Below are 19,776 nucleotides of genomic sequence, written 5' to 3'. Positions count from 1 at the left end.
AAAAAAATATTCATTTGTACAGCCCTTGTTTTTGTGCATGGTTTGGAAGGTAATGTCACAGAAATTACAAGGCACTTAATAATGTGGTATGATGTAGTTACAGCTATGTAAATAAAGCCAGTTGGATCAGGGTCTCCAAATGAATTTTGGATGTATTATTTTAAATATTAAAAATGTACACTTTGGTCATCAAGTTTTCTCATTCAAAACTCCAGAAGTTGCATGCCTCCTCATCCAAATATTGTGCACAATTTTTTCTTCGTATTCATGCAGTTTATTCAGGGGCAGCATAAAACAAATGCACAGGGGTGGGAATCAGGTGTTGGAGTCCCCTAAGTTCAGGTGTGGGTGTTTTGGACAGTTTGTTCTTTGTGCAAGTGTGGGTTTAATGCACCATGAGCTCTATATACCACAGGGATTGCTCCCTAGTATCAACCAGGGGCATTGTCACAACACAGTCAGCACAATTCCATCCTTCCCTCCCACTCCTGCCATGCCTGCACCTATTCCTTGTATCCACAGGGGTATGGCAGTGGACGAGTAAGGCTCAAGAGAGGAGGCTCTGTGCTTCTCCTCTCAGGAGCACAGTCTTGATGCCAGCATGCGTGGCATCCCACTGAGCAAATCTGAGAGCAGAGTAAGTATCACTGCAGTAAACTGCAGTTCACAAGCACATGAACGAGATAATGACCCACGTCTGGGAATATGGTAATTTTCCCCCCTGGTTTCTCTGCTCCTACAGAAAAGCTCTGCCTGAAAATGAGAAGTCTTTCCAGTCACCTTTCCTTGTTTTTTAAATGTCTTGGGTCATGTGAATCTTGCTGTCTGATCAATGATGAGGGGTGGGTGCACTTCAGTAAATGGCTCAGTGGGGGTGACTCGCTCCTTTGAAAAGTGGTTAATGTCCCAGTATTGGTGCTGGACTGCTGAGAGAATTGTTTTTCCCCTTTTTATTTTAATGTGAAGAGGACAGCTGTTTCTTGTCAATGCAAGATGGCATTTCTGAGTTAGGTGTCTGGTAGCTGATGGAGCAAATCAAAGGAACAGATAAAGCCCATCTCAGAAACCCACCTTTTATCAGTTTTGCCCTGGCCTCCTGTTCTCTTTAGTGCTGCAGGCTTCATTTCTTTGTATACTGCATGGTAGGATGTCTCATGGTGTTGGTGATCTTGGTTTTTTTCTTCCCTTTCTCCTCCCCCCCCTCCCCCCCAAAATCCCACTTGCTTCCTCTATTAACATGTACATATTAAACTTTCTGGCCTCATAGCTGAATATGTTATATTAACAGTGCTCCTTATCTCTGTGGCAGAAAACATGAGTTATGCTGCTGAGAAGTCTTCATAAAGAGCCAAAACAGACTGCACTTTTTGCCTTTCAAGAGATCCCCTTTTTCTCCCAATAAGTGGATTTGGTACATACTTAGCACTGGTATGGCATGAGGTGTTACATGCATCATCTTTGATTTCTGCAGGAGGGAAAAATAACAAAGAAAGAGGGGTAAGAACCTTTTATGTCACCATCCTTCCAGTTTCCCAGTCTTCTTGGCATCTGAGCTCTGCCCCAGACAACTGTGCTCTCTGGCTGAATACATCAGCTCATACCTCTTAAATTCAGGTGTGAGGAAGAGGCATGTCAGCATATCACCAGGAAAATATTTCACCTGTTGTCATTCACCTGTATTTAGTTTGGTGATATTTGCATATTATTAGCTTAATGATACAAGTGTAGGATTTCTAATAGAACTGAAATTTACTCAGGTATAGCAACTATAACAACTCTAACTATAAAGTTAATTTCATTACTATTTTTCCCTGAGCAAATTTAAAACTGTTGTTGAATGCTATTTTTAGTGTGTTTATACTATTATTTGTTTTATATTATTATACCTAGTTCTGAAAGTTATTTAATGCATTTTAATCCTGGCATCCCCATTTAATGGGATACAGGAGCTGTATTAAACTAACATAAAATGATCTGATATTTTTTTATTGTATTAGCAAAAATCAGTGTCCAGTGTTGTATAGATAAATCAACTTATTGAAACACTTCAGAGGCTTTTGATCTGAGGATCAAAATGAGCTAGGTGACTCTGCTCTGCAAAATACAATAGTCTTAACAAATGGGGTATTCTTCAGGGACTGACACAGGGTAGCACAAGCAAAGAACTGGCTAAGTAAGGCATTTAAGTCTCATGAGTGGCATCTCAGCTGTCTCTCTATTAATTAGGGTACTGTCATAGCACCAGAGGCCCCCGTGTCTCTCTGCATGTGGGAAGCTTCAGGGTATCTGGTGGTGCACTGGGATGAGGACTGTAGTTCTGGCATTTCCTTAAACTCTCACTCCTTGCCCCAGAAAAAAATGGAAGGCAGGGATGCTCACCGGTCTCGCAGGTCACCCCTCTCCAGCCAACATGACATTCGCAGGAGCCATCCCCATCGATCCCGCTGCTGCATTTCCCATGGACACACGTGCACACTGCAGGGAGAAATGGGAGGAAAGCTCTGTCCCCGGGCAGGGCAGCACTGAGGGGCACAGCAGGCACTGAGGGGAAGAGAGGGCAGGAGTGATGGCCCAGGTGTCTTCTGCTGAGGGCACCTTCTGCTCTAGTCTATTTCAAGAAATCCTTTGGATTGTGCCTATTGCCTTCTATGTACAGGATAAATCTAAATTCAAACTATGCTTGTCTTTGCTCTGTTCCCAAGTACAGGGACTGAAACCGTATCTTAATGGCAAAGCATTGCTGAAAAAGCAGTGCTAAAGGGGATTTTTCTCACTGGATGCTGTTCTGAGCCTGTGGTGGGCCAGAGTAGGAGGCAGCATCTTCAAACAAGGGAGCAGAGAGAAAATACAATAACAGGGAGGAAAAAAGGGGTTAAGACTTTGTCTTTTTAGGACTTTCAGACAGGTTTATAGATTGGCGTATTACCCTGAAAGTGATGTGCTTTTCCATGTGACTAGAAGATCTAGGGAGGAGGTTTTGACAAGCCCAGTGAAGGAGCCTGTGCAGCCTGGGGTTGCTCAGTACCTTGATCACAGTTGCGTCCGTATTTGCCTTCGACGCAGCTTTCGCAGGCCGTGCCGACAAACCCCTCTCCGCACTCGCAGGCCCCTGTCCCGTTGATGCCATCCAGGCAGACGCCGTTCCCGAAGCAGGCGTTCCCTGCTTTCCCTGGGCAGGGCTGGCACTGCTGCCCAAAGAAACCCGCGCAGCACTCCCTGGTCTGGAAACCAAGAAATGCTGCACTGAGAGGTCGGGATCTGGACAGCAAGCAGGTGGGTGCTGGGCGTCACCTCAGGAGTGCAGAGGGGTGGAGGTCAGCTATGGGTCTGGATTTTTAGTGTCTCTGGCCACACTCCTTACTGTGCAGGCCTTAGGCTACCACCTCAAGGTTTTTTACAAAAAAGATATGGATGTGCTGGAGCGTGTCCAGAGAAGGACCATGGGGATGATCAGAGGGCTGGAGCACCTCTCCTGTGAAGACTGACTGAGAGAGTTTGGGTTGTTCAGTCTGGAGAGGAGAAGGCTCCGAGGAGACCTTATTGCAGTCTTCCAGTATCTGAAGGGGGCCTACAGGAAAGCTGGTGAGGGACTTTTTAGGCTGTCAGATAGTGACAGGACTGGGGGGGGAATGGATTCAAACTAGAGGAGGGTAGATTTAGATTATATATTAGTAAGAAGTTCTTCACCATGAGGGTGGTGAGACACTGGAACAGTTCACCCAGAGAGGTGGTGGGAGCCCCATCCATGGAAATTTTTAAGGCCAGGCTGGACAGGGCTCTGAGCAACCTGTTATAGTGGGAGGTGTCCCTGCCCATGGCAGAGGGGTTGGAACTGGATGATCTTTCAGGTCCCTTCCAACCCTGAAAATTCTATGGTTTAAAGTCCTTCTGGGACCCAAGTGCTCTCCAGCACCACGGGGAAAGATGGACTGCAGTGCTAGGGACAAGCATGGGGTTACCCTTCCTGGACCCATTCTCCCTCTGCACCACATCAGCTCTCAGCCATCAGCAGCCTTTAACCTTCCAATCTCTGCAGCATCCAGATTAAAAAGCCTACAAATATATTTGTAGTGAAATGAGGCAACCAGGTGCCACTAATTGCCAGGTAGTGGGCATGACCTTGTGTTAAGCCCACCTGTGCCTGATTAGGGTGGGCCCCTGCTGCGCATGAGCAGGATTAGGGGTCCAATAAAGCTCACACCTGAAGAAGCCAGAGGGAAGGCCACTTTTGGAGCAGTAGCAGGGATTCAGGCTGGTCAGCCTTGAGAGCATTAGACTCAGAGCACTATTTGTGAGTTTCTCCTGGAACACCTGGTTGGACCTTGGAGTGCCGTGCCCTAAAAGAGGTTCGTCTTGCTACATATATTGTCAGGGATCACCTTAACATGCTGTGTATATTTAGCAGGGCATTAGGAATTGGTGAAGAAAGTGGGGGCTTCAGACTCTTACAGTGACAGAAATGGTGTACTCACAATGATGGTTTTGGCACACTTTGGCTGGCACCCGATCTGGATGGTGTACATTCTCATGTTGTTTTCCGAGAGGATGCAGTATTTTTTCTCCCCTGCCTGAATGCAAATTGGAGAAATGGCTCCACTTCTGAGTATTATTGATTGGCTACTTATTTATTATTTTATATACTGTTTTTAAAAAATGAAATGTGAACTTTATGCATGCTGTACTCACAGATCCATAGTGAAAATGAAGGAAATACTTTTACAAATAAAAATTAATTAGCTAAGTGATTTTTTTTCTAACAAACATATGATTAATTTAGCTCAGTGCTCTGTGACACCTTAAAGGTGTGTTGAATACTGCCTTTGCTCAGAACTCAAAATTATTTTTTTCTTAAGTTTGACAAATGTTTCCTTTTTTCCCTGACACATTCCCTGTTCTTCCTAGTTCTTCTTGGAAAACTGAGAGACAAAGTTCTGTGAAAAACAGTTAATGAAACTTTTTCCCAGTTGTGTTCAGGCCTAGAAGACAGATTGCTTGCAGAAGATGACTTGCTGGTGTCATTGGACACGTGTTAGGAGACTGAGCTAAGCATCCATGCAGCTGCTTATTATCAAGGGAATGTTAATGTGTTTGAGTTTCACTCATGAGCACTTCAGCCAATTACTTTGGGATGGATGTGACTTGATCTACTCTGGAACACTGTTTACTGGCAAAAATAATTTAAAAACAAAAAAGTATAAAGGAAAATATGCTAATCCAAACAGAGGGACTTTCCCAGAGAAGTTCAGATGCTAAGAAACTCTAGATTTTATTGTGGTAGACAAGGACTGTTGAAGTTCTGCAGTTCTCATGCACTGCACTTGGGCACCCAAAGTCTTTATAGTCTCCAGGTCTCCCTGTGACCATAACTCACAGCACATTGCTGGAGACAGTTTGATTTGCCTTTCGGAATACCTCTGATTTTCAGATCTAAAAACTGCTTCTGTAATTCCTTCTATAGCAAGCATTCTGCATACCACATTCAGTTCCTTCAGTTTTGCATGGTAGATGTAACCTTTGAAGTTTCAAGAGTCTTCTGCTCTCTGAATGCATACTAGAAGCTGCTCTTTCAAGCAAAAACTACTTTTAAGCTGCCCTTGACTCTGCTGTCTTGCTCTCAGGGTGGACTGAGTCTACTGACTACAAGTAATATATGTAGCAGGCTGGAGTAACTACAATAACTTTTGTTGAAAATGAGGCAATTATATTAAAAGCAGAATTGAATACTCTATGCTCAGTTTTGATTAAAAAATAAATTAGCATTAATGATAAACTACTTACTATTTCTTTTGTTCCTGGAGGACAACTTGATGGCTGTGAACAAATTCTGCACTTTTCCTTTAGAAACACAAATGGAAGGTATTTAACAGACTGTAAAGAGCTGCAGATGGGTTGTTTAATAGAAAAGGCATGATTTCCAGCTGTATTTCTAAATCTGGCCCTCAGGATGAACAGTCAGGATAATCCTTCTGGTAAAGGCAGTGAGGGTAGCTGGACTGTCCATCTCCACCCGCTGGACTGTGGGGACCCTATAGGGGAAGCCTTCTTCCAAGGGGGAGAAGCAAAGTTCTTGTGGCTGTTTTGATTTGCTCCTCTAAAGCAATGCTTCCCCAAAGCCACCCCATTTGAAAGCCCAAACCCTGAGCTTGCACATAGTTTGCCTGTGGCACAAGGGCGACAGCACCTTGGAAATTAAAACCTTGTGGTGTATGTGTCCTATACCGTAAGTGTCTGTGACTTATTTGCCCATTTAAGGTCACTTTCTGCAAAAGGCTTAGGTTTATGTTGTACCTACTGTAAAATGCTTAATAGTATTCCTGTTTAGCTAAATATGTGCTCAGATTAATAAGGCTTAAATTAATGTTTAAGTATGTTGCTGTCTTTTAGCATAGTGGGGAAAATAATTTTCCACAGGGAAACAAAGTACTATGAGTGAAACCTGGTTAGTACCTGATAGGGCAAAGCTGGGGATAAGCCTTGAGTGAAATAGATTCAAATATGGGACTATATCTCAAAGAAAATAATTAGCTGCAAAAGTTCATATCTGTTACCTTTACTTTCACTGAAGCACAAGTCTCACTTTGCCTTGTGTGGTTTGTTGTGTGCTCCATAAAAGACAGGAGGTACCTGCCTGTTCCCTGTTCTATATGACTCATGCAGGAGAAAAGACAAAGGGAAACTTTCTCTGTCACTTTGATGAAACCACATCCCACTTGTATTTTGTGTATGAAAGGAACAAAAGAGGGAGAATGGTTTACTAAGAGGTACAAGGAATTAATGTGTATGTGCAGTGGTAATCTACACCAGGACTAAATAGCAGCATTTTTCCTTACTGAAGACATTTTCTAGTTGTTTTTTTTTAAAACTTGCTTATTTTATAAACAAGTGACCTGGCTAAGAAGGTGTGTTAGAGCATTACTATTATTTTCTGAAAACTGAAGTTCAGGAATTGCTTATTCCTGTGCTACTCTAATTCTATTTTATCTAGGCTGTCAATGCACTGATTGCAGGATCAAAGCAATCTTAATAGGTGCTAAAAGTGGTAGGATTATCCTCTGTGGGAAATGCATGCATTCCTACTGGGAAATAGTGCCATGCATTCAGTGTTTTATTCAGTATTTTAGCTGTGTTTGGTTACAGATCTCTCTGATGGGAAGAGAACCACTTACAGTGATCACGGTGTCGTTGATATCGCATCTGTTTTTCTGTATTTCCAGGACTTTTCCCAAACCATGAATAATTCCTTTGTCTGTTGCAACATTTGCATAGCTTATAGGGGCATCATTTACGAAGAGCTGCAAAAGAAATGCAGTTAGAAAGCAGCAGAGCTGTTCAAGTAGCTTTATGGTAACTGCAGCAGCAGTGGGTCAAAGAGGAAGCAATGTTCAGGCCTCACTTCAGGAACACTGAAGAAAATCATGGACTGCAAATGCTTGTTCCCACCCCAGTTTTGCTACATTTAAGAGCTTCAGGGGACTGGAGGACATTCAAAGACATGCAGCTTGTTTGAGTTTCTAAGCAATAGGATTTGGCAGAGCAGCTTTTTCCACCATGGGGTGTTGAGGTTCTGAAGAAGGAGCCTAAAGCAAGCCAAGAGCTGGGTTTGCTGTTTGTGGAGGAGGATGAGCTCCCAACAGTTGCTTGTTCAAGGAGGACTTTTCATCATCTCATTGCTACCCCAAACTCCCATTGGGCCCTCACCAGCACCATGAGCTGCTGATTCTTCCCAGGTTGTGCTGTGGGCAGAGCAAGCAGCAGGTCTGAAACTGCTGCAGTGAGAAGCTTTCTGTCCTCCTTTGCCAATGCCTGGAGAGAGCTCCGTGACAGAGAAGGACAGAATTTGCTTCCTGGCTCTGCTGCAGAATGAGGTTTGTGGCTTAATTTTTCTGTGCCTGATTTTTCCCATGAATGGTGTTGAAGGGCAGTTCATATTTGTTGCCAAGTGCTTTGAGGGCAGTAAATACACAGAAAACAGAATTTGTATCGTATAATTGAAGGTGGGCTCCTTGCAGCTCTCATAAGTCAGATTAATAACTGATTTGTGATGCAGGCTTGTAGCTACCAGGGATGCATGTCCACAACAGTAGCTTTTAAAATGCAATGCTAAATGGGAACAGCGTAACCAAAGCAAAGTTCAGTCCAAGATCCCTTCCAAGGAACAAGCAGGTCTGAGGGATCCATTTCATTTCAGTGATGTGTTTTATCTTATTTAGTCCCAGAAACTAACATGGGGTGGACAGCTCTCTTTGACCGTACATTAGTTTAAAGTTGAAGCTATATTTATAAAAATGAGAAAACCTGTTTCTCTGAGCAAGTACAGGCAGCAGTACCTGGCCGTTGTGGAGGAAGAACCCAACCTGGTAGGAGAACCCCAGCATGGTCTCCCTGTGCATCCCATTGTGCAGGTCGTTCTTCAGGAGCTTCTCATCCACCAGAATGTGGTAGCGGATGTGGTCTTCATCCTGCAAACACCCCACTAAATTCAGTTACATAAAGCACAGAAAGTTCTTTGGGATAGCTTTTCCCATGGGGTATGAGCCAAACATAGATTTCCTACATTTAAGGCGAAGCTTCTCCAGCTGACATGTTATTTCATATTTCTTACCATGGGGATCCTACATTACTATCATAATGAAGCTTTTCTTGACAGCAGGGGATGAAAGGCTATTGGAGAGGTGGGACCAAGTTTTGTCTGTGCCCAGTGGTATCTCATGTACAGTGCTAGCTGGGAGATTCAGGGAGAGGTTAGATGACTCTTTACAACTTCATGAATTCATTTGATACCAAAAGCTGCATATTCATAAATACTTTTATAATCCTATAACCATTTCCTCTTCTTTTTGGAATCCCTGAATAACCAATACATGAATATTTACAGTAATTGTAGGTAGCTTTGATCTTTTTATTTCAAACTTTAAGGTCATCTTCAGTCAATAAATTGCTAGAGCTACACCTGCTAACTGAAAAATTCTCTATGTGTTAATTTTCTGTATGTGTTAAAATTCTGCGTGCTAGAATGTATTAATTTTTCATTGTGGTGGTGAAATTATTCTCTGTTCATTAGGAGTTTGAGTCTTCTGAAACAGGGACTCCCAGAGCTCTTCCTGACTTGGAGGAGATGTGTCTGTGAGAGATTTGTATCTGTGAGAGCAGGTGGGCCATTTGGAGGATTTATGAGCTGCCCATCCAACAGATACAGTGCTGCTGCAGCTGTATGTCTTTGCAATAAAAGGTGCTTGTGGGAAATCCCCTTGCCTCCTGTCCCCTTGTTCTGAATGTTCATACTGCTGCTTGCTCTTCATCTCCTTCAAAAATGTGTGAATGCATGAAACAACCCCAGGTGGCAAGATTTGTGATGTTGCCTGTTGTTATGAAAGTTGTATACAGGATGAAGAAAGTGGTCCTTACTTTCTGTAGGGTGGGACTCGCTTTGTTTTCCACAGATTTGCAAGCAAGGAGGTGGGAATAAAGGTAAAGCCAATCTACTAAAACCTAGACCTCCATCGGTGTCCAACCCTATTTAATCCTCCTGACTTGGATGCTTTGCAGGAGAAGTTAACTCCTATCTTCATATCTGTCTGTGAACACCAGCAGACTGAGAACAAAACCTTTCTTCCAGAGATGCCAAGAAATGGGGTTTCTGCTCTATGCTGAGTGCTTCTCTCTGCAGCAGAGTTCTCCCAAGGTGTTTAATGAAGAGGATGAGGCTTAGGCAGGCTTAAATTTATGGTTGTTTTCTGACTGCCACACCAGGCAAGACTGGGAGGGTGGAAGAAAGGCAAAAGAAACAGTGGTAAGTAGTGGAAATGAAAAGGTTCACTATGTGTGTGTCACCTGACTCCAATGGGACTGATGTCTCAGAGTTCTCTCTGTGTCTCTCAAAGTTTGTCATAGATAGTCATGTAGGAATGCTGATGTCATGTAATGAAACTGAGTAAAATAGAGTTCAGAAGTCATTTGAGCAGATGTAGCTTAGTCACAAGTGAATTCCTCTGGGGAGGGAGCATGCAGGACTTTTGGTGTGAGTCTGCTGGTTGGTGGTGAATGTTTTGGGATGAGTCACTGGAACCCTGTGCTCCTGAGCTTCCTGGCTGTACATGGGAGACCATGAAAGCAGGGACAGAGTGTGGCAGATTAAGTGTTCATGGAAGAGTCAGGGAAGCAGTAATGTCATTGAGCAAGCTATAGGCAAAGATTTCTCTGCAAGGTGTGGCTCCTGATACATGCATTTGATAAGGCTGTTTCAGACTGGAGCAAGTGTGAAGAAAGGTCCTGGGATGTTGTAGGAAGCAGGGAACTTGTCTTGGGAGGAGACCAACAGGATTGAGAGGGCTGTTTGGCCTTGTAAATATGTCAGGACATGATGCCAGAATCTTGTTTCAGCTAAAGCATATTCCTGGCATAAGAAAAAAGGGATATGAAATGTCCAGAGGTGTGCTGTCAAAATAATATAAAGTAGCTCTGGGCATGAGGACTCAGTGTGGCAGGGCAGGTGGGATGAACAGGTCTGTGCTGGTGAGAAGAGCTAGTATAGGGCTCTTGGGAGTGAGCAGCAGCAGTGGGATTTAACCAAAACAATTCTCCCAGCCAGCAAAAATACCATAAATTTTTCTGAGCCTTGGGACTGGGCAATGATGCTTGTAAAGTGGGATTAGAAATGGTCTGGAAAGTGGCTGGGCAATAGCATTCCTGCAGAAAGGACAGTGCAAGCATCTGGATAGTGTTAAGGAAGAGTAAGAATATTTTATGGCATTATTAATGACAGGGTTGCCAGTGATGTCAGGGGCTGAACTTGTTCACTTAGCAAATTAATTTCAGTGTTATTCCTGGTGATTTCTGTACTGGTCTTTTTTTTTAAAAAAACAAATCAACTACAAAAAAGGTCTTGCATACTGTCAGCATGGTTTTAACCTAGAGAAGAACAAAACCCAGAACAAATAGCTAGGCTCTTCTACCAAGCCAGGAAAACAGAGGTGGATCCATCTGTCCTCATCTTCTGGTGTTAAAAACAAAACCAAAATTACTGTATCCCTGGAAAACAAACCCCTCTTCCTATTTCTGTGTCCTCTCACTCCATCCAGTTCAAACTGAGGTGAAATACTGAGTTGTTAACACAGCTCTCACAAGTAATACATACCAGAGTAGGAGACTTTTTATCCCTTAGGTAATTTTCTATGGCATCATTCTTTGGGGCAAAGACTGTGTATGTGTTTGCAGCTTCTATTTCATTTGCCAGGCTGTATTGCTGTTGTGAAACACATAAAAACAAATCAGAATGAGCGCAGAGAGCCTGATACCGGTCCAAATGCAAACCAAGCAGAGAACTGCTTCTATTTGTAACAGGATTTGAAAGCTTACAATAACGTAGCCCCTGAAAATAGAGTAGTCAGGCATTTCCTCTAGGCGGGAGAGCAGCCTCGGCATGACGGTGCTGCGGGAAGGGGTCAGAACCTGAAAAGGGAGAAGAAATCCCACATCAGTTTGTGTGCACATGCTCTGGCAGCAGCTGCAAGGATGAGATGCAGGAGAAAATGCTGTTCTATGCAGATACTTTTTTTGTTGTTGCTTTCTACAGCTTGCAGTGCAAAGGAACATATTCTCCCTATGTGGCCACGTACCTTATCAATAAGATGGATGATCCCATTTGTGGATGCGATGTCCCCTGCAACGATGTGAGCACCCTCGAGGGTGAGGTTCTGGAAGAGGAAAAGGAGGAAAGGGTTTGCTTTTGCATGGCATTGGCAGTGTTTTCCTGGTGGTTCCTGCTGTGGACTTCCACACCTTCCCAAAATCTTTGCCTGGGGCTGCACCTGCCCTCAGGGGACTGTGCTCAGGGGGGTGACTTTGGGACTTAGTGCTGCTCCCTATGTGCAGAAGGGCAAAGCCTTGAGGTGGCTCACACTGGGGTGATTACTCAGGGTTAGTGTGCTCACTCACCCCATGGCAGGACAAGTTCCTGTGTCCTTACAGAGCTGATGGAGCCCCTTTGTGATTTTTCTCCTCAGTGATGGGAGGCAAAGGGAGCTTTTCCCTTCTTTAGCAGGGATGAAGTGCTCACACATGCCACACATATTCCCAGAAAATCCTCTCAGAACATGTAGTACTAAATAAAAAGGCTGAGGGGGAAGGGCTGTCAGTTGTAGTTATGTACCATTAAAATTACTGTCGGGTGGTTTGAGGCTATCAAGTTGCACATGTGGACGTGGGCACAGTGTCACCACTTCCTCCTACCTTCCCACTTCCCTAAAATCAGTTATTGGGTTTTCTTGATGCTTAAGTTAGTTCATAGAGGCTGTTCTAGGCAGGAACTGTACTTCTGCTTAGCTATGGCTGTCTGGTGTTTGCAGCACTTACTGGGACATTCTAAACACATAATATTGTAGACAAATTTCAGCTAGGTACAGTGGTGGAGAAAATCAAGTTAATGTTTCTCCCAGAGGGCCTAATATAATTGATCTATTCCTTTAGTTTTATGACATGGTCCTTTTTTTAAAAATACAATTGCATATTATCTGTGTGGTTTTGTAATACAAAAAAGGCAGTAGCAGTGATGGTCAGGGTTTGGTGTATGGTACCACAGAGGTTTGCAGGTCATCTCACCCCATTTTCTTTAGACAATTGCAGGAAGTTGCTCTGTAGAGATGTTGGCAGCACGTCAGAGGACGATAAATTCTGGAAATCAGCAAAGCTGTAAGCTCCTGTCAATACATGATACCTAAAGGAAATTAACTGAATTTGAAGGTTTGAAGGCTTCACATTTTCTCCCTCTTTTTTTTTTTTTTTTTTTTTTTTTTTTTTTCTTCCCCCCTCTCTCCAAATAATTATGCTTATTGGGCTTAAAACAATGGCTTAAAGCAGGAATTGTTGGTTCAATACCTAGTTCAGCTATGTTCTGATCTTAGCTTGGCCTTTAAATATTTCTGATGTAACAGAAATAACATCTTTGTTTTCAGTGGAGTTGCTACAGAGATTTATACCATTTTCATGAGAAGGGGAATCCTATGTCCTTCCCTTAAAAATGTTAAGAGCTGTCTTGCTTTAGAAGCTTTAGACCAAAGTCTTGTTTGGAATGGAATGTAATTAATTAACTGCCCCCCCAGCCCATTAATGTACTTCAGTAGAGTTGGGATGTTACTCTTTGACATCCAAAAGGCCTTTTCATCTTCATCCATGTTTTCAATTGCTTGAAGAGAAGGCACAAGGACAGTTAGGTTTGAGGTGGTGGACAACACCGAGTTTACCTCAGCTTCCTGCATGAAAGTAAAGAGTGTAAAATAATCAATTCTGAAGACAATCTATAAATAGCAGCCAGGGACTTTTGAGCAAGGTGGAGTGTGTGATGTGCTTTGTGACTGGCCTGGAAAGGAAAAACTATTATATTGGGCAATGACTTGAACAGAAGCATTTAGAGCTGCACAAAAGTGGTAAACGAGTGTCTATTTTTTACAGAATAGACTGCCAGCTTTTAAAGGGCAGAACAACGTTTAGGTCAAAACTCTTTATTATGAAACTCATAAGTTGCCTCCCACAAAAGTTAGTCTGTCTCATAGATTCTGTTTTATGCACTGTTATGTTAAAAAAAATATAAAATCACGGTGATAAATAATACTGGTTAGTGATAACTTTGAGTAACCTGCTCTTACAGGGTACTCCATGCTATTTAGTAGATAGAGTTGTTGTGAACCATGAAATAAGAAACCCACATGACACCATGTTCCCATTTGGAGTAAGACTATTTAATATGGCTGAGATTTTTCAAGATGTCTAAGGGATATCTCTGTCCCTCAGCACTGCAGTGGGGCTCGCTGCTGACAGCTCTAATTTTAGACAGGGGATGTGAACTCTGTAGTAAACATGAACTGATTAATCTTCCATATGCTTGCATCTACCTTAAGGATGAAGACATCCTTCATTGGAGAGGATTTTTGCAGGTGTGTGGATTTTTTTTTGTGATGCACAAGAAGGTAAGATGAAGATTTGAATGGGATCTTGCTGGGGGTGTGGTTCTTCAAACTTGTCACAACCTCCCCAGTGTGCTTTTTTGAGACTTGGAAACTTGAGGGAGAAATATATGCTTGGATTCTACCTTCTTGCAGCTGATATGCTTCCTGACTTATTTTGGATAGCCCTTCAATACCCATACTGGGTTTTAATTCAAGAAGGGAATCAGCTCCCTTAAATAGCTGGGGATTTTGTCTGTTAAGATCATCTTTCTTTCTAGCCATCATTACTGTCACCTTCCAAATATTTAAATATAGAAATAGCAACAGACTTCCCTTTCTCATCCTTCCTGCCCAGCAAGAAAAATATTCAGTTATGAAAAGTGGTAAACATCACATTCCTGCCCAAGTATGAAGTTAAAAAAAACACAGATGGATGTACCTCCCTATTTTGCTCATATTTGTAGCTACCATTATTTAACTTGTGATACCATTTCTCTGAAGTGTAGCATAAATTTCCATGTCCCTGTCTCAATAGATTGTATAGAATCTGCTCCCTGATTTTCCACCCCTGCTTCACTACCTAAAGAGCACATTAGCAAGTGAACACCTGTTCCTACTGTGCTCATTTTTTAAACTTCAGTAGTTTCTCTTCACCGTGTCCAGTGCTGCAGCCTGAGCCCAGAGCCCAGCAGATAACTGGTTTGAACTGGTTTGAATTGACCACACTGGTTTCTTTTCTAAGCAGCTGACTGAGGGCCTCGTTGCAATTGTGGGCTTTAAAGATCCCTGAGCTATATAACTTTCAAAAGCATGGGAGCAGCTAAAATGCTGTGACTTCTACTTCTGATGCTATTAATTAACAAATCCCTGTTCCGTTCTGTTTGCCATTTGATCTACACTTCTTATATTTAGGTTTTAAGCTCTTTGTGGGAGAAACTTTATTCATACACCACAGTGGGGTAGGACCTCTAAGGTTATTGCTGCCCGAGTAACAGATAATAGCAAGAGAAAGTAAGAAGCTGGCAATCTATCTAGAATGTTGTTTTCTTTTAATCTGAATGGGTATTTCTTCTCTAATTTGAAGCCAAACAAGCTAATATCTTCCTTAGTTTCCTGCACTTTGGTCAAGCCCACACAGACTTGATTTTTTACCTCCATGCTTGCTGTGGCATCAGCACGCTGACCAGCCACATGGTTGTGTTTTTCTGGCTCAGGGTTAAGTTAAAATTGGGGGAGGGTAAGGCATTGCCTTCCCTCTCCACTTGTAGTGTTATTGCATGAGGAAAGTTGGAAGAAGCCTCCTGGGAACATATGCAGGCTCTGCTTGGACCCTGCTGCTGGTCATCTGGACTGTGGTGTATTTATATGTACAGAGCGAGTTGTGGTTTATGCAGTCCCTGCCTCAGAGAATGGATGTGTGACTTGCTCTTCTGCTTGTGAAGCTTCCTCACTTGACTGAATTTGGGATTGGAATTGGGTTTTCAGGCCAATTCAGAAATAGGGAACCACATCATCAGCCTGTCTGTGGCTGATGGGAGAGGCACTCTGATACCCCTCCAGAGCCTGAGCCTCTGCTGGGTGATAGGAGCATTGCTGCGAGGTTCCCATTTTTGAAGGCCAAAAGACTTATGTATTGCTGCAAATCTAAAAATATGAAAAAAAATGAGTCATGAAGTGTACTTACCTTAACCCACTGGTTAAATGCAGCTGCTTCTGACAGAGTAGATAATTCCTGATTAGAAAGAGAGAGCAATGAATATGCAAGGAGCAATTAGCTGTACCCAAGCACTCTTGCTGTAACCTGTGGTGTAAGCCACCATGTCTGGCCTAGCTGATGTGTCATGGAGGAGGTTTTCAGTACGTGTGTTTTTCTAGCACTGATCCTTTCTGGTTATGGGAATGGGGAGTTGCCAGTGCTTGAAAACCAGACCATCTATTGCTGAGAAGTATTTGGCGTGCTCGACCTTGATGCATAATATGCACTGACCTCAGGCTAAGCCATAATTTTCTAGGAATGTAAGCCTAAATTGTTTCTTCAATGCAAAATTAATTAAAAAATATTAAAATTTTGTTTTCCTTGGTATTTGTCTAGCACCTTACATACCCTCCTGCAAGTGGAGAGCCTTTATTCTGACACAGTACTTTGAACAGAGATAGATGATGGTATGAGCAGGGATGGCAGATAGTGTTAGGAGCCATATAAGATCTTTGCCAATGGCTGGGAAAGGTGACACTTTCATATTTCCTATGTTGTTAAATGTGTATTTATTTTGCCAGTTTACTTGTTTTGATTTTATTTGACTACTGGCTGGCTAGCATGGTTTTCTTTAACATGATAAATCAAGTGTTTCCATTGAGAGTGACCTTAAGGCAGAACTTCAGAAAAACTGAGTGCTCACTGCTCCTAGCTGGGAGGCAAGTGCTTAGTACTCCTGCACCTCAGGCCTCTGGGGCTGGCATTTTTCTATTTATCTTAATAAATATGTTCCAAACCTTTAAGCCCCTCTCCAAGCTGTTTCTAAACACAACAAATCATTTTTGTATCAGGCGAAGAACCTCCAGAAGGAACACTGTCTGCAGACGTCATTGTCGGGCATCATATTTTTCTAACTGTTTATAATGACTTTGCTGTTTCTCTGGTTAAGATCCTGTGTGAGAACTGTGTGTAGGTCCTGTGCTCACAGAAGATGACCATTTTACTTACATCTGCAGCATTTCCATAGCATGTTCTGCCATCTCCTTCGTAGCCCTTTGGGCAAACACACTCCCAGCCATGGGAAGGCTCAAATTGACAAGTTGCCTTTGAACCAGAAAGAGAGAGCTGTCAAATGGTCAGAAGACCACTCAGGAACAAGTATGGCCCATAAGCCCTCTTGTTACACATTTGTATACAGACATGAACTTAACAAAAGGTTTTCATACCATTTTCCATGGATGTCCTCACCCTCCTCTAGGACAAACTCTACCAGCACTCTTTTTTACTGCCTCTATATCAACTGGGCCCTGTTCCTTCACCCCACTACAGAAGACCCATCCTCTCCTCCCTCATGGTCTTTTCTTTAGCTCTGTTCCTTTCTTTGTCTTGCCTGGAGCTGGTGTGGCTCTTGCAGGCACTACAGAGCACAGCAGAGCCTGTTGAGTAAACATCTCAACAGAATATTTCATCCAGATTGTAATTTTTGGTAGAGAAAAGCAGCATTTATTTATTCCAGGCTCAAGAGAGTCCTTCTGCACAGGCAAAACTGGGAGAAGCCCTTGCTGCCTGTTCTCAGCACATGTACCATACTGGTGTGATTCACACAGCATTTTTCTACTTGTAGCATTTCTTGGAAATTCTTTTTTCAACTCAAACAGAAATTGCAGGCTTGAGATGTCAAGGAAACTCTGTGGTGTGCGCAGGAGGCGAGGTGTGATATGTATCTGAACACGTTGTTCAGGGAATGATTAATTACTCACCAGATGATGGCATTTTCCATTTTGTTCCAGGCATGAGTTTATGGGTGTGCATTCAATTCCATTCCCTTGAAATCCGTCTTTACACTTGCAGTCATTCTGTCATTTCAACAAAACACAGAAATTCATTAAAAGGATTGAAATAGTGTGCATATTCTAGATGTGGTGAATTAGTCTCTGTGTTCCTGTGTAGTTCCATTGACTTCAGTGGAATGACACTGATGAATATCTCCAGAAGTCCTTTAATACCTCACATCTCCTAATGTACTTACTGAAAGTGTTTGCTGCCAGAACAGCACCACATAGGAGGGAGTGAGCACTGGGGAAGGAACTGAAGGAGACTTGTTTTGGGTAGAGCACACTGTGTGGAAACAGCCTTGTGGCTGGGAGGGAGAGGAAAATTTGGGGAAGAAAACAGGGTGAGAAGCAGTGGCAGAGTGCAATGGGTGAGGACTAGTGCCAAAGGTGGCAATGAATGTGAGAGGACATACCTGACCTGGCCCAACATATATGCAGGTAGCATTTTTGTGGCACCCTGCTGCATTGGGCAGCAGGCAGTTGTTGATGGCTGAGCAGTCCCTTCCATCACCTGTCCATCCTGCCTGGCAGACACATCTGTGCTCTCCTGGGCTTGTCTGGATGCACTCGGCCTGGGAGGGATGCAGAACAGTTAGGTGACACCTGGCTCTAGGTCTAAGACTTTGCTGAGCAGTGGTGATGAGGCTATCAGGGAAAAGAGCTTGAAACTGCAGTGAAAATTGCAACTCTTCCTTCTGCAAAAGCTTCCTTCCTGCAAACCTTCCTCTTTGCCTGCTTTTCTCTGGTGTCAGGCTCTGTGTGAAAAGCACATACTTACATTGACATTACAGCCACCTGGGTCCAAAGCAGTGCAGGGATCAACTTTGCTGCAGCTCATGCCATCTCCCTCATAGCCAGGTTTGCAAACACAGCTGCTGAGACAAGAGGAGGCAGCCATTAAATGTGATAGGACAGCTGTGAAGTGTAGTGATTGTTTTCCACCATAACAGCTATTTACAGGCAGCTTAAAACTGACAACTTGGATTCACAATGCAAACAGCTTAAGCACATCTATTATAGTTTTTTTTTTTGGTCCCCAAAATATTGACTGGGCTAGTTAAATTGAATCAGGGAGTCATTCTCTGTGTACGAGATAGGGAGTGAAATTAATTTTGTGACATTTGCAAAAGTGAGATAATAGTTCTAAATTACTTACAAATTGGGGTTGCTCTCTCTTTCAGTGACAGAGAAGGTAGCTCTCTCCTTGAAATGCATGCAAGACAACAAGCTGTCCTGCTTCCCTGCCCCTCCCCCCCAAGATTAAGTTATATTGGAGGGATTTTCTTAAGCACTCAAGTTACACAGCATCCTAAATTCAGCTTTCTATGGTGACTCATGGATGCACTGCAGCAAGAGGCAAACCTGCTGCATGTGAAGGTGAGTGTCAGGCAAGGTGAAGGCAGCTGTAGCAATAACAGATTCTTGTGACCAGTCTTGTCATCCTTGTGATGAGGCCTGGAGAGCCTGTGCTGAAATCCACTGTGGTGTGTGGCATGCAAATCTTACCTGAGCTGACTGGAGTGAGCTATCTATCCCCAAAATGCTTGAAAGTTTCATTGCTTTTCAACAAGGTTTCGAACTCCCAATTGATGATTAGAAAGAAGAGGTTTATAAGAGCCTTTGTAGGTGTTGGGAGGATGGCAGCCTTCTGAACCAGGGTCAGATCTATCTTATTGGGGTTAAATATACCATGTAGGATAGGGCACTGAGAACTCTTAATTCCTGTCTTGCAACTCAAGGTCGATGGGGGGCATGGTTATGCTTATTTGCTGCAAAGCAGTGTTACAGTGGCTGATGTGTGTGCACTGCCAGAAAGTGCTGTTTCTATCAAGCAAATAGGAGAGAGCCGTATCCTAGTTAATTAGATGCAAGTTACTGACTTACCTCATTGTGCCATCTCTAAGCTGGCACTCTGCGTCTGCGTGGCAGAGCTGTAGGGAGGGCTCACAGGGAACAGACTGCTTATCACAGAGTTTCCCTGTGTATCCCCTTCTGCATGATCCAGGAAGGCAGATCCCATCGCTGTCTATCCGGTTATTACACTTCCCATAAATGCAGAGGCAGTCTACCAGAGATAAGTTACAGTGTGCAAATCCATAGTGGTAAAAGGCATCTATCCCAACACAGCATTCCTTATGAAGCAGGTCCTTCTTTTTTTCCTACAATCTAAACTTTTGCATTTATAAAGTCTTGCTTTGTTGGAGAACTCACTCTGTATTTACCATATCCATGTCTTTTCAGGTGTGTCTTAGGGATAACTACTTAAAATTTATTTTCTCTTTGTAGTGCACTCAACTATTAATGA

General features: G+C 43.0%; 1 protein-coding gene across 3 annotated transcripts in view; it reads right to left on the bottom strand.

Annotated features, from left to right (window-relative positions):
- STAB2 (stabilin 2) overlaps positions 1 to 19,776 on the bottom strand; it is an 85,930-nt gene that overhangs the window by 29,338 nt on the left and 36,816 nt on the right. For all 3 annotated transcript variants that reach the window (XM_071728357.1, XM_071728366.1, XM_071728374.1), the window contains 18 exons: positions 19,356 to 19,536; positions 18,250 to 18,343; positions 17,885 to 18,043; positions 17,397 to 17,492; positions 16,645 to 16,740; positions 15,625 to 15,672; positions 13,111 to 13,247; positions 12,598 to 12,712; positions 11,616 to 11,693; positions 11,356 to 11,448; positions 11,135 to 11,242; positions 8,328 to 8,459; positions 7,167 to 7,292; positions 5,779 to 5,835; positions 4,473 to 4,568; positions 3,026 to 3,221; positions 2,380 to 2,475; positions 1,420 to 1,465 (listed from right to left, as the gene is read on the bottom strand). In XM_071728357.1, the coding sequence (XP_071584458.1) occupies positions 1,420 to 1,465; positions 2,380 to 2,475; positions 3,026 to 3,221; positions 4,473 to 4,568; positions 5,779 to 5,835; positions 7,167 to 7,292; positions 8,328 to 8,459; positions 11,135 to 11,242; positions 11,356 to 11,448; positions 11,616 to 11,693; positions 12,598 to 12,712; positions 13,111 to 13,247; positions 15,625 to 15,672; positions 16,645 to 16,740; positions 17,397 to 17,492; positions 17,885 to 18,043; positions 18,250 to 18,343; positions 19,356 to 19,536 (1,954 nt within the window). The remainder of the gene's footprint in view (positions 1 to 1,419; positions 1,466 to 2,379; positions 2,476 to 3,025; positions 3,222 to 4,472; positions 4,569 to 5,778; positions 5,836 to 7,166; positions 7,293 to 8,327; positions 8,460 to 11,134; positions 11,243 to 11,355; positions 11,449 to 11,615; positions 11,694 to 12,597; positions 12,713 to 13,110; positions 13,248 to 15,624; positions 15,673 to 16,644; positions 16,741 to 17,396; positions 17,493 to 17,884; positions 18,044 to 18,249; positions 18,344 to 19,355; positions 19,537 to 19,776) is intronic.

Source organism: Heliangelus exortis, chromosome 1, assembly GCF_036169615.1.
Source record: "Heliangelus exortis chromosome 1, bHelExo1.hap1, whole genome shotgun sequence".
Classification (NCBI taxonomy): domain Eukaryota; kingdom Metazoa; phylum Chordata; class Aves; order Apodiformes; family Trochilidae; genus Heliangelus; species Heliangelus exortis.
This window is presented reverse-complemented; position numbering and strand designations above follow the sequence as displayed.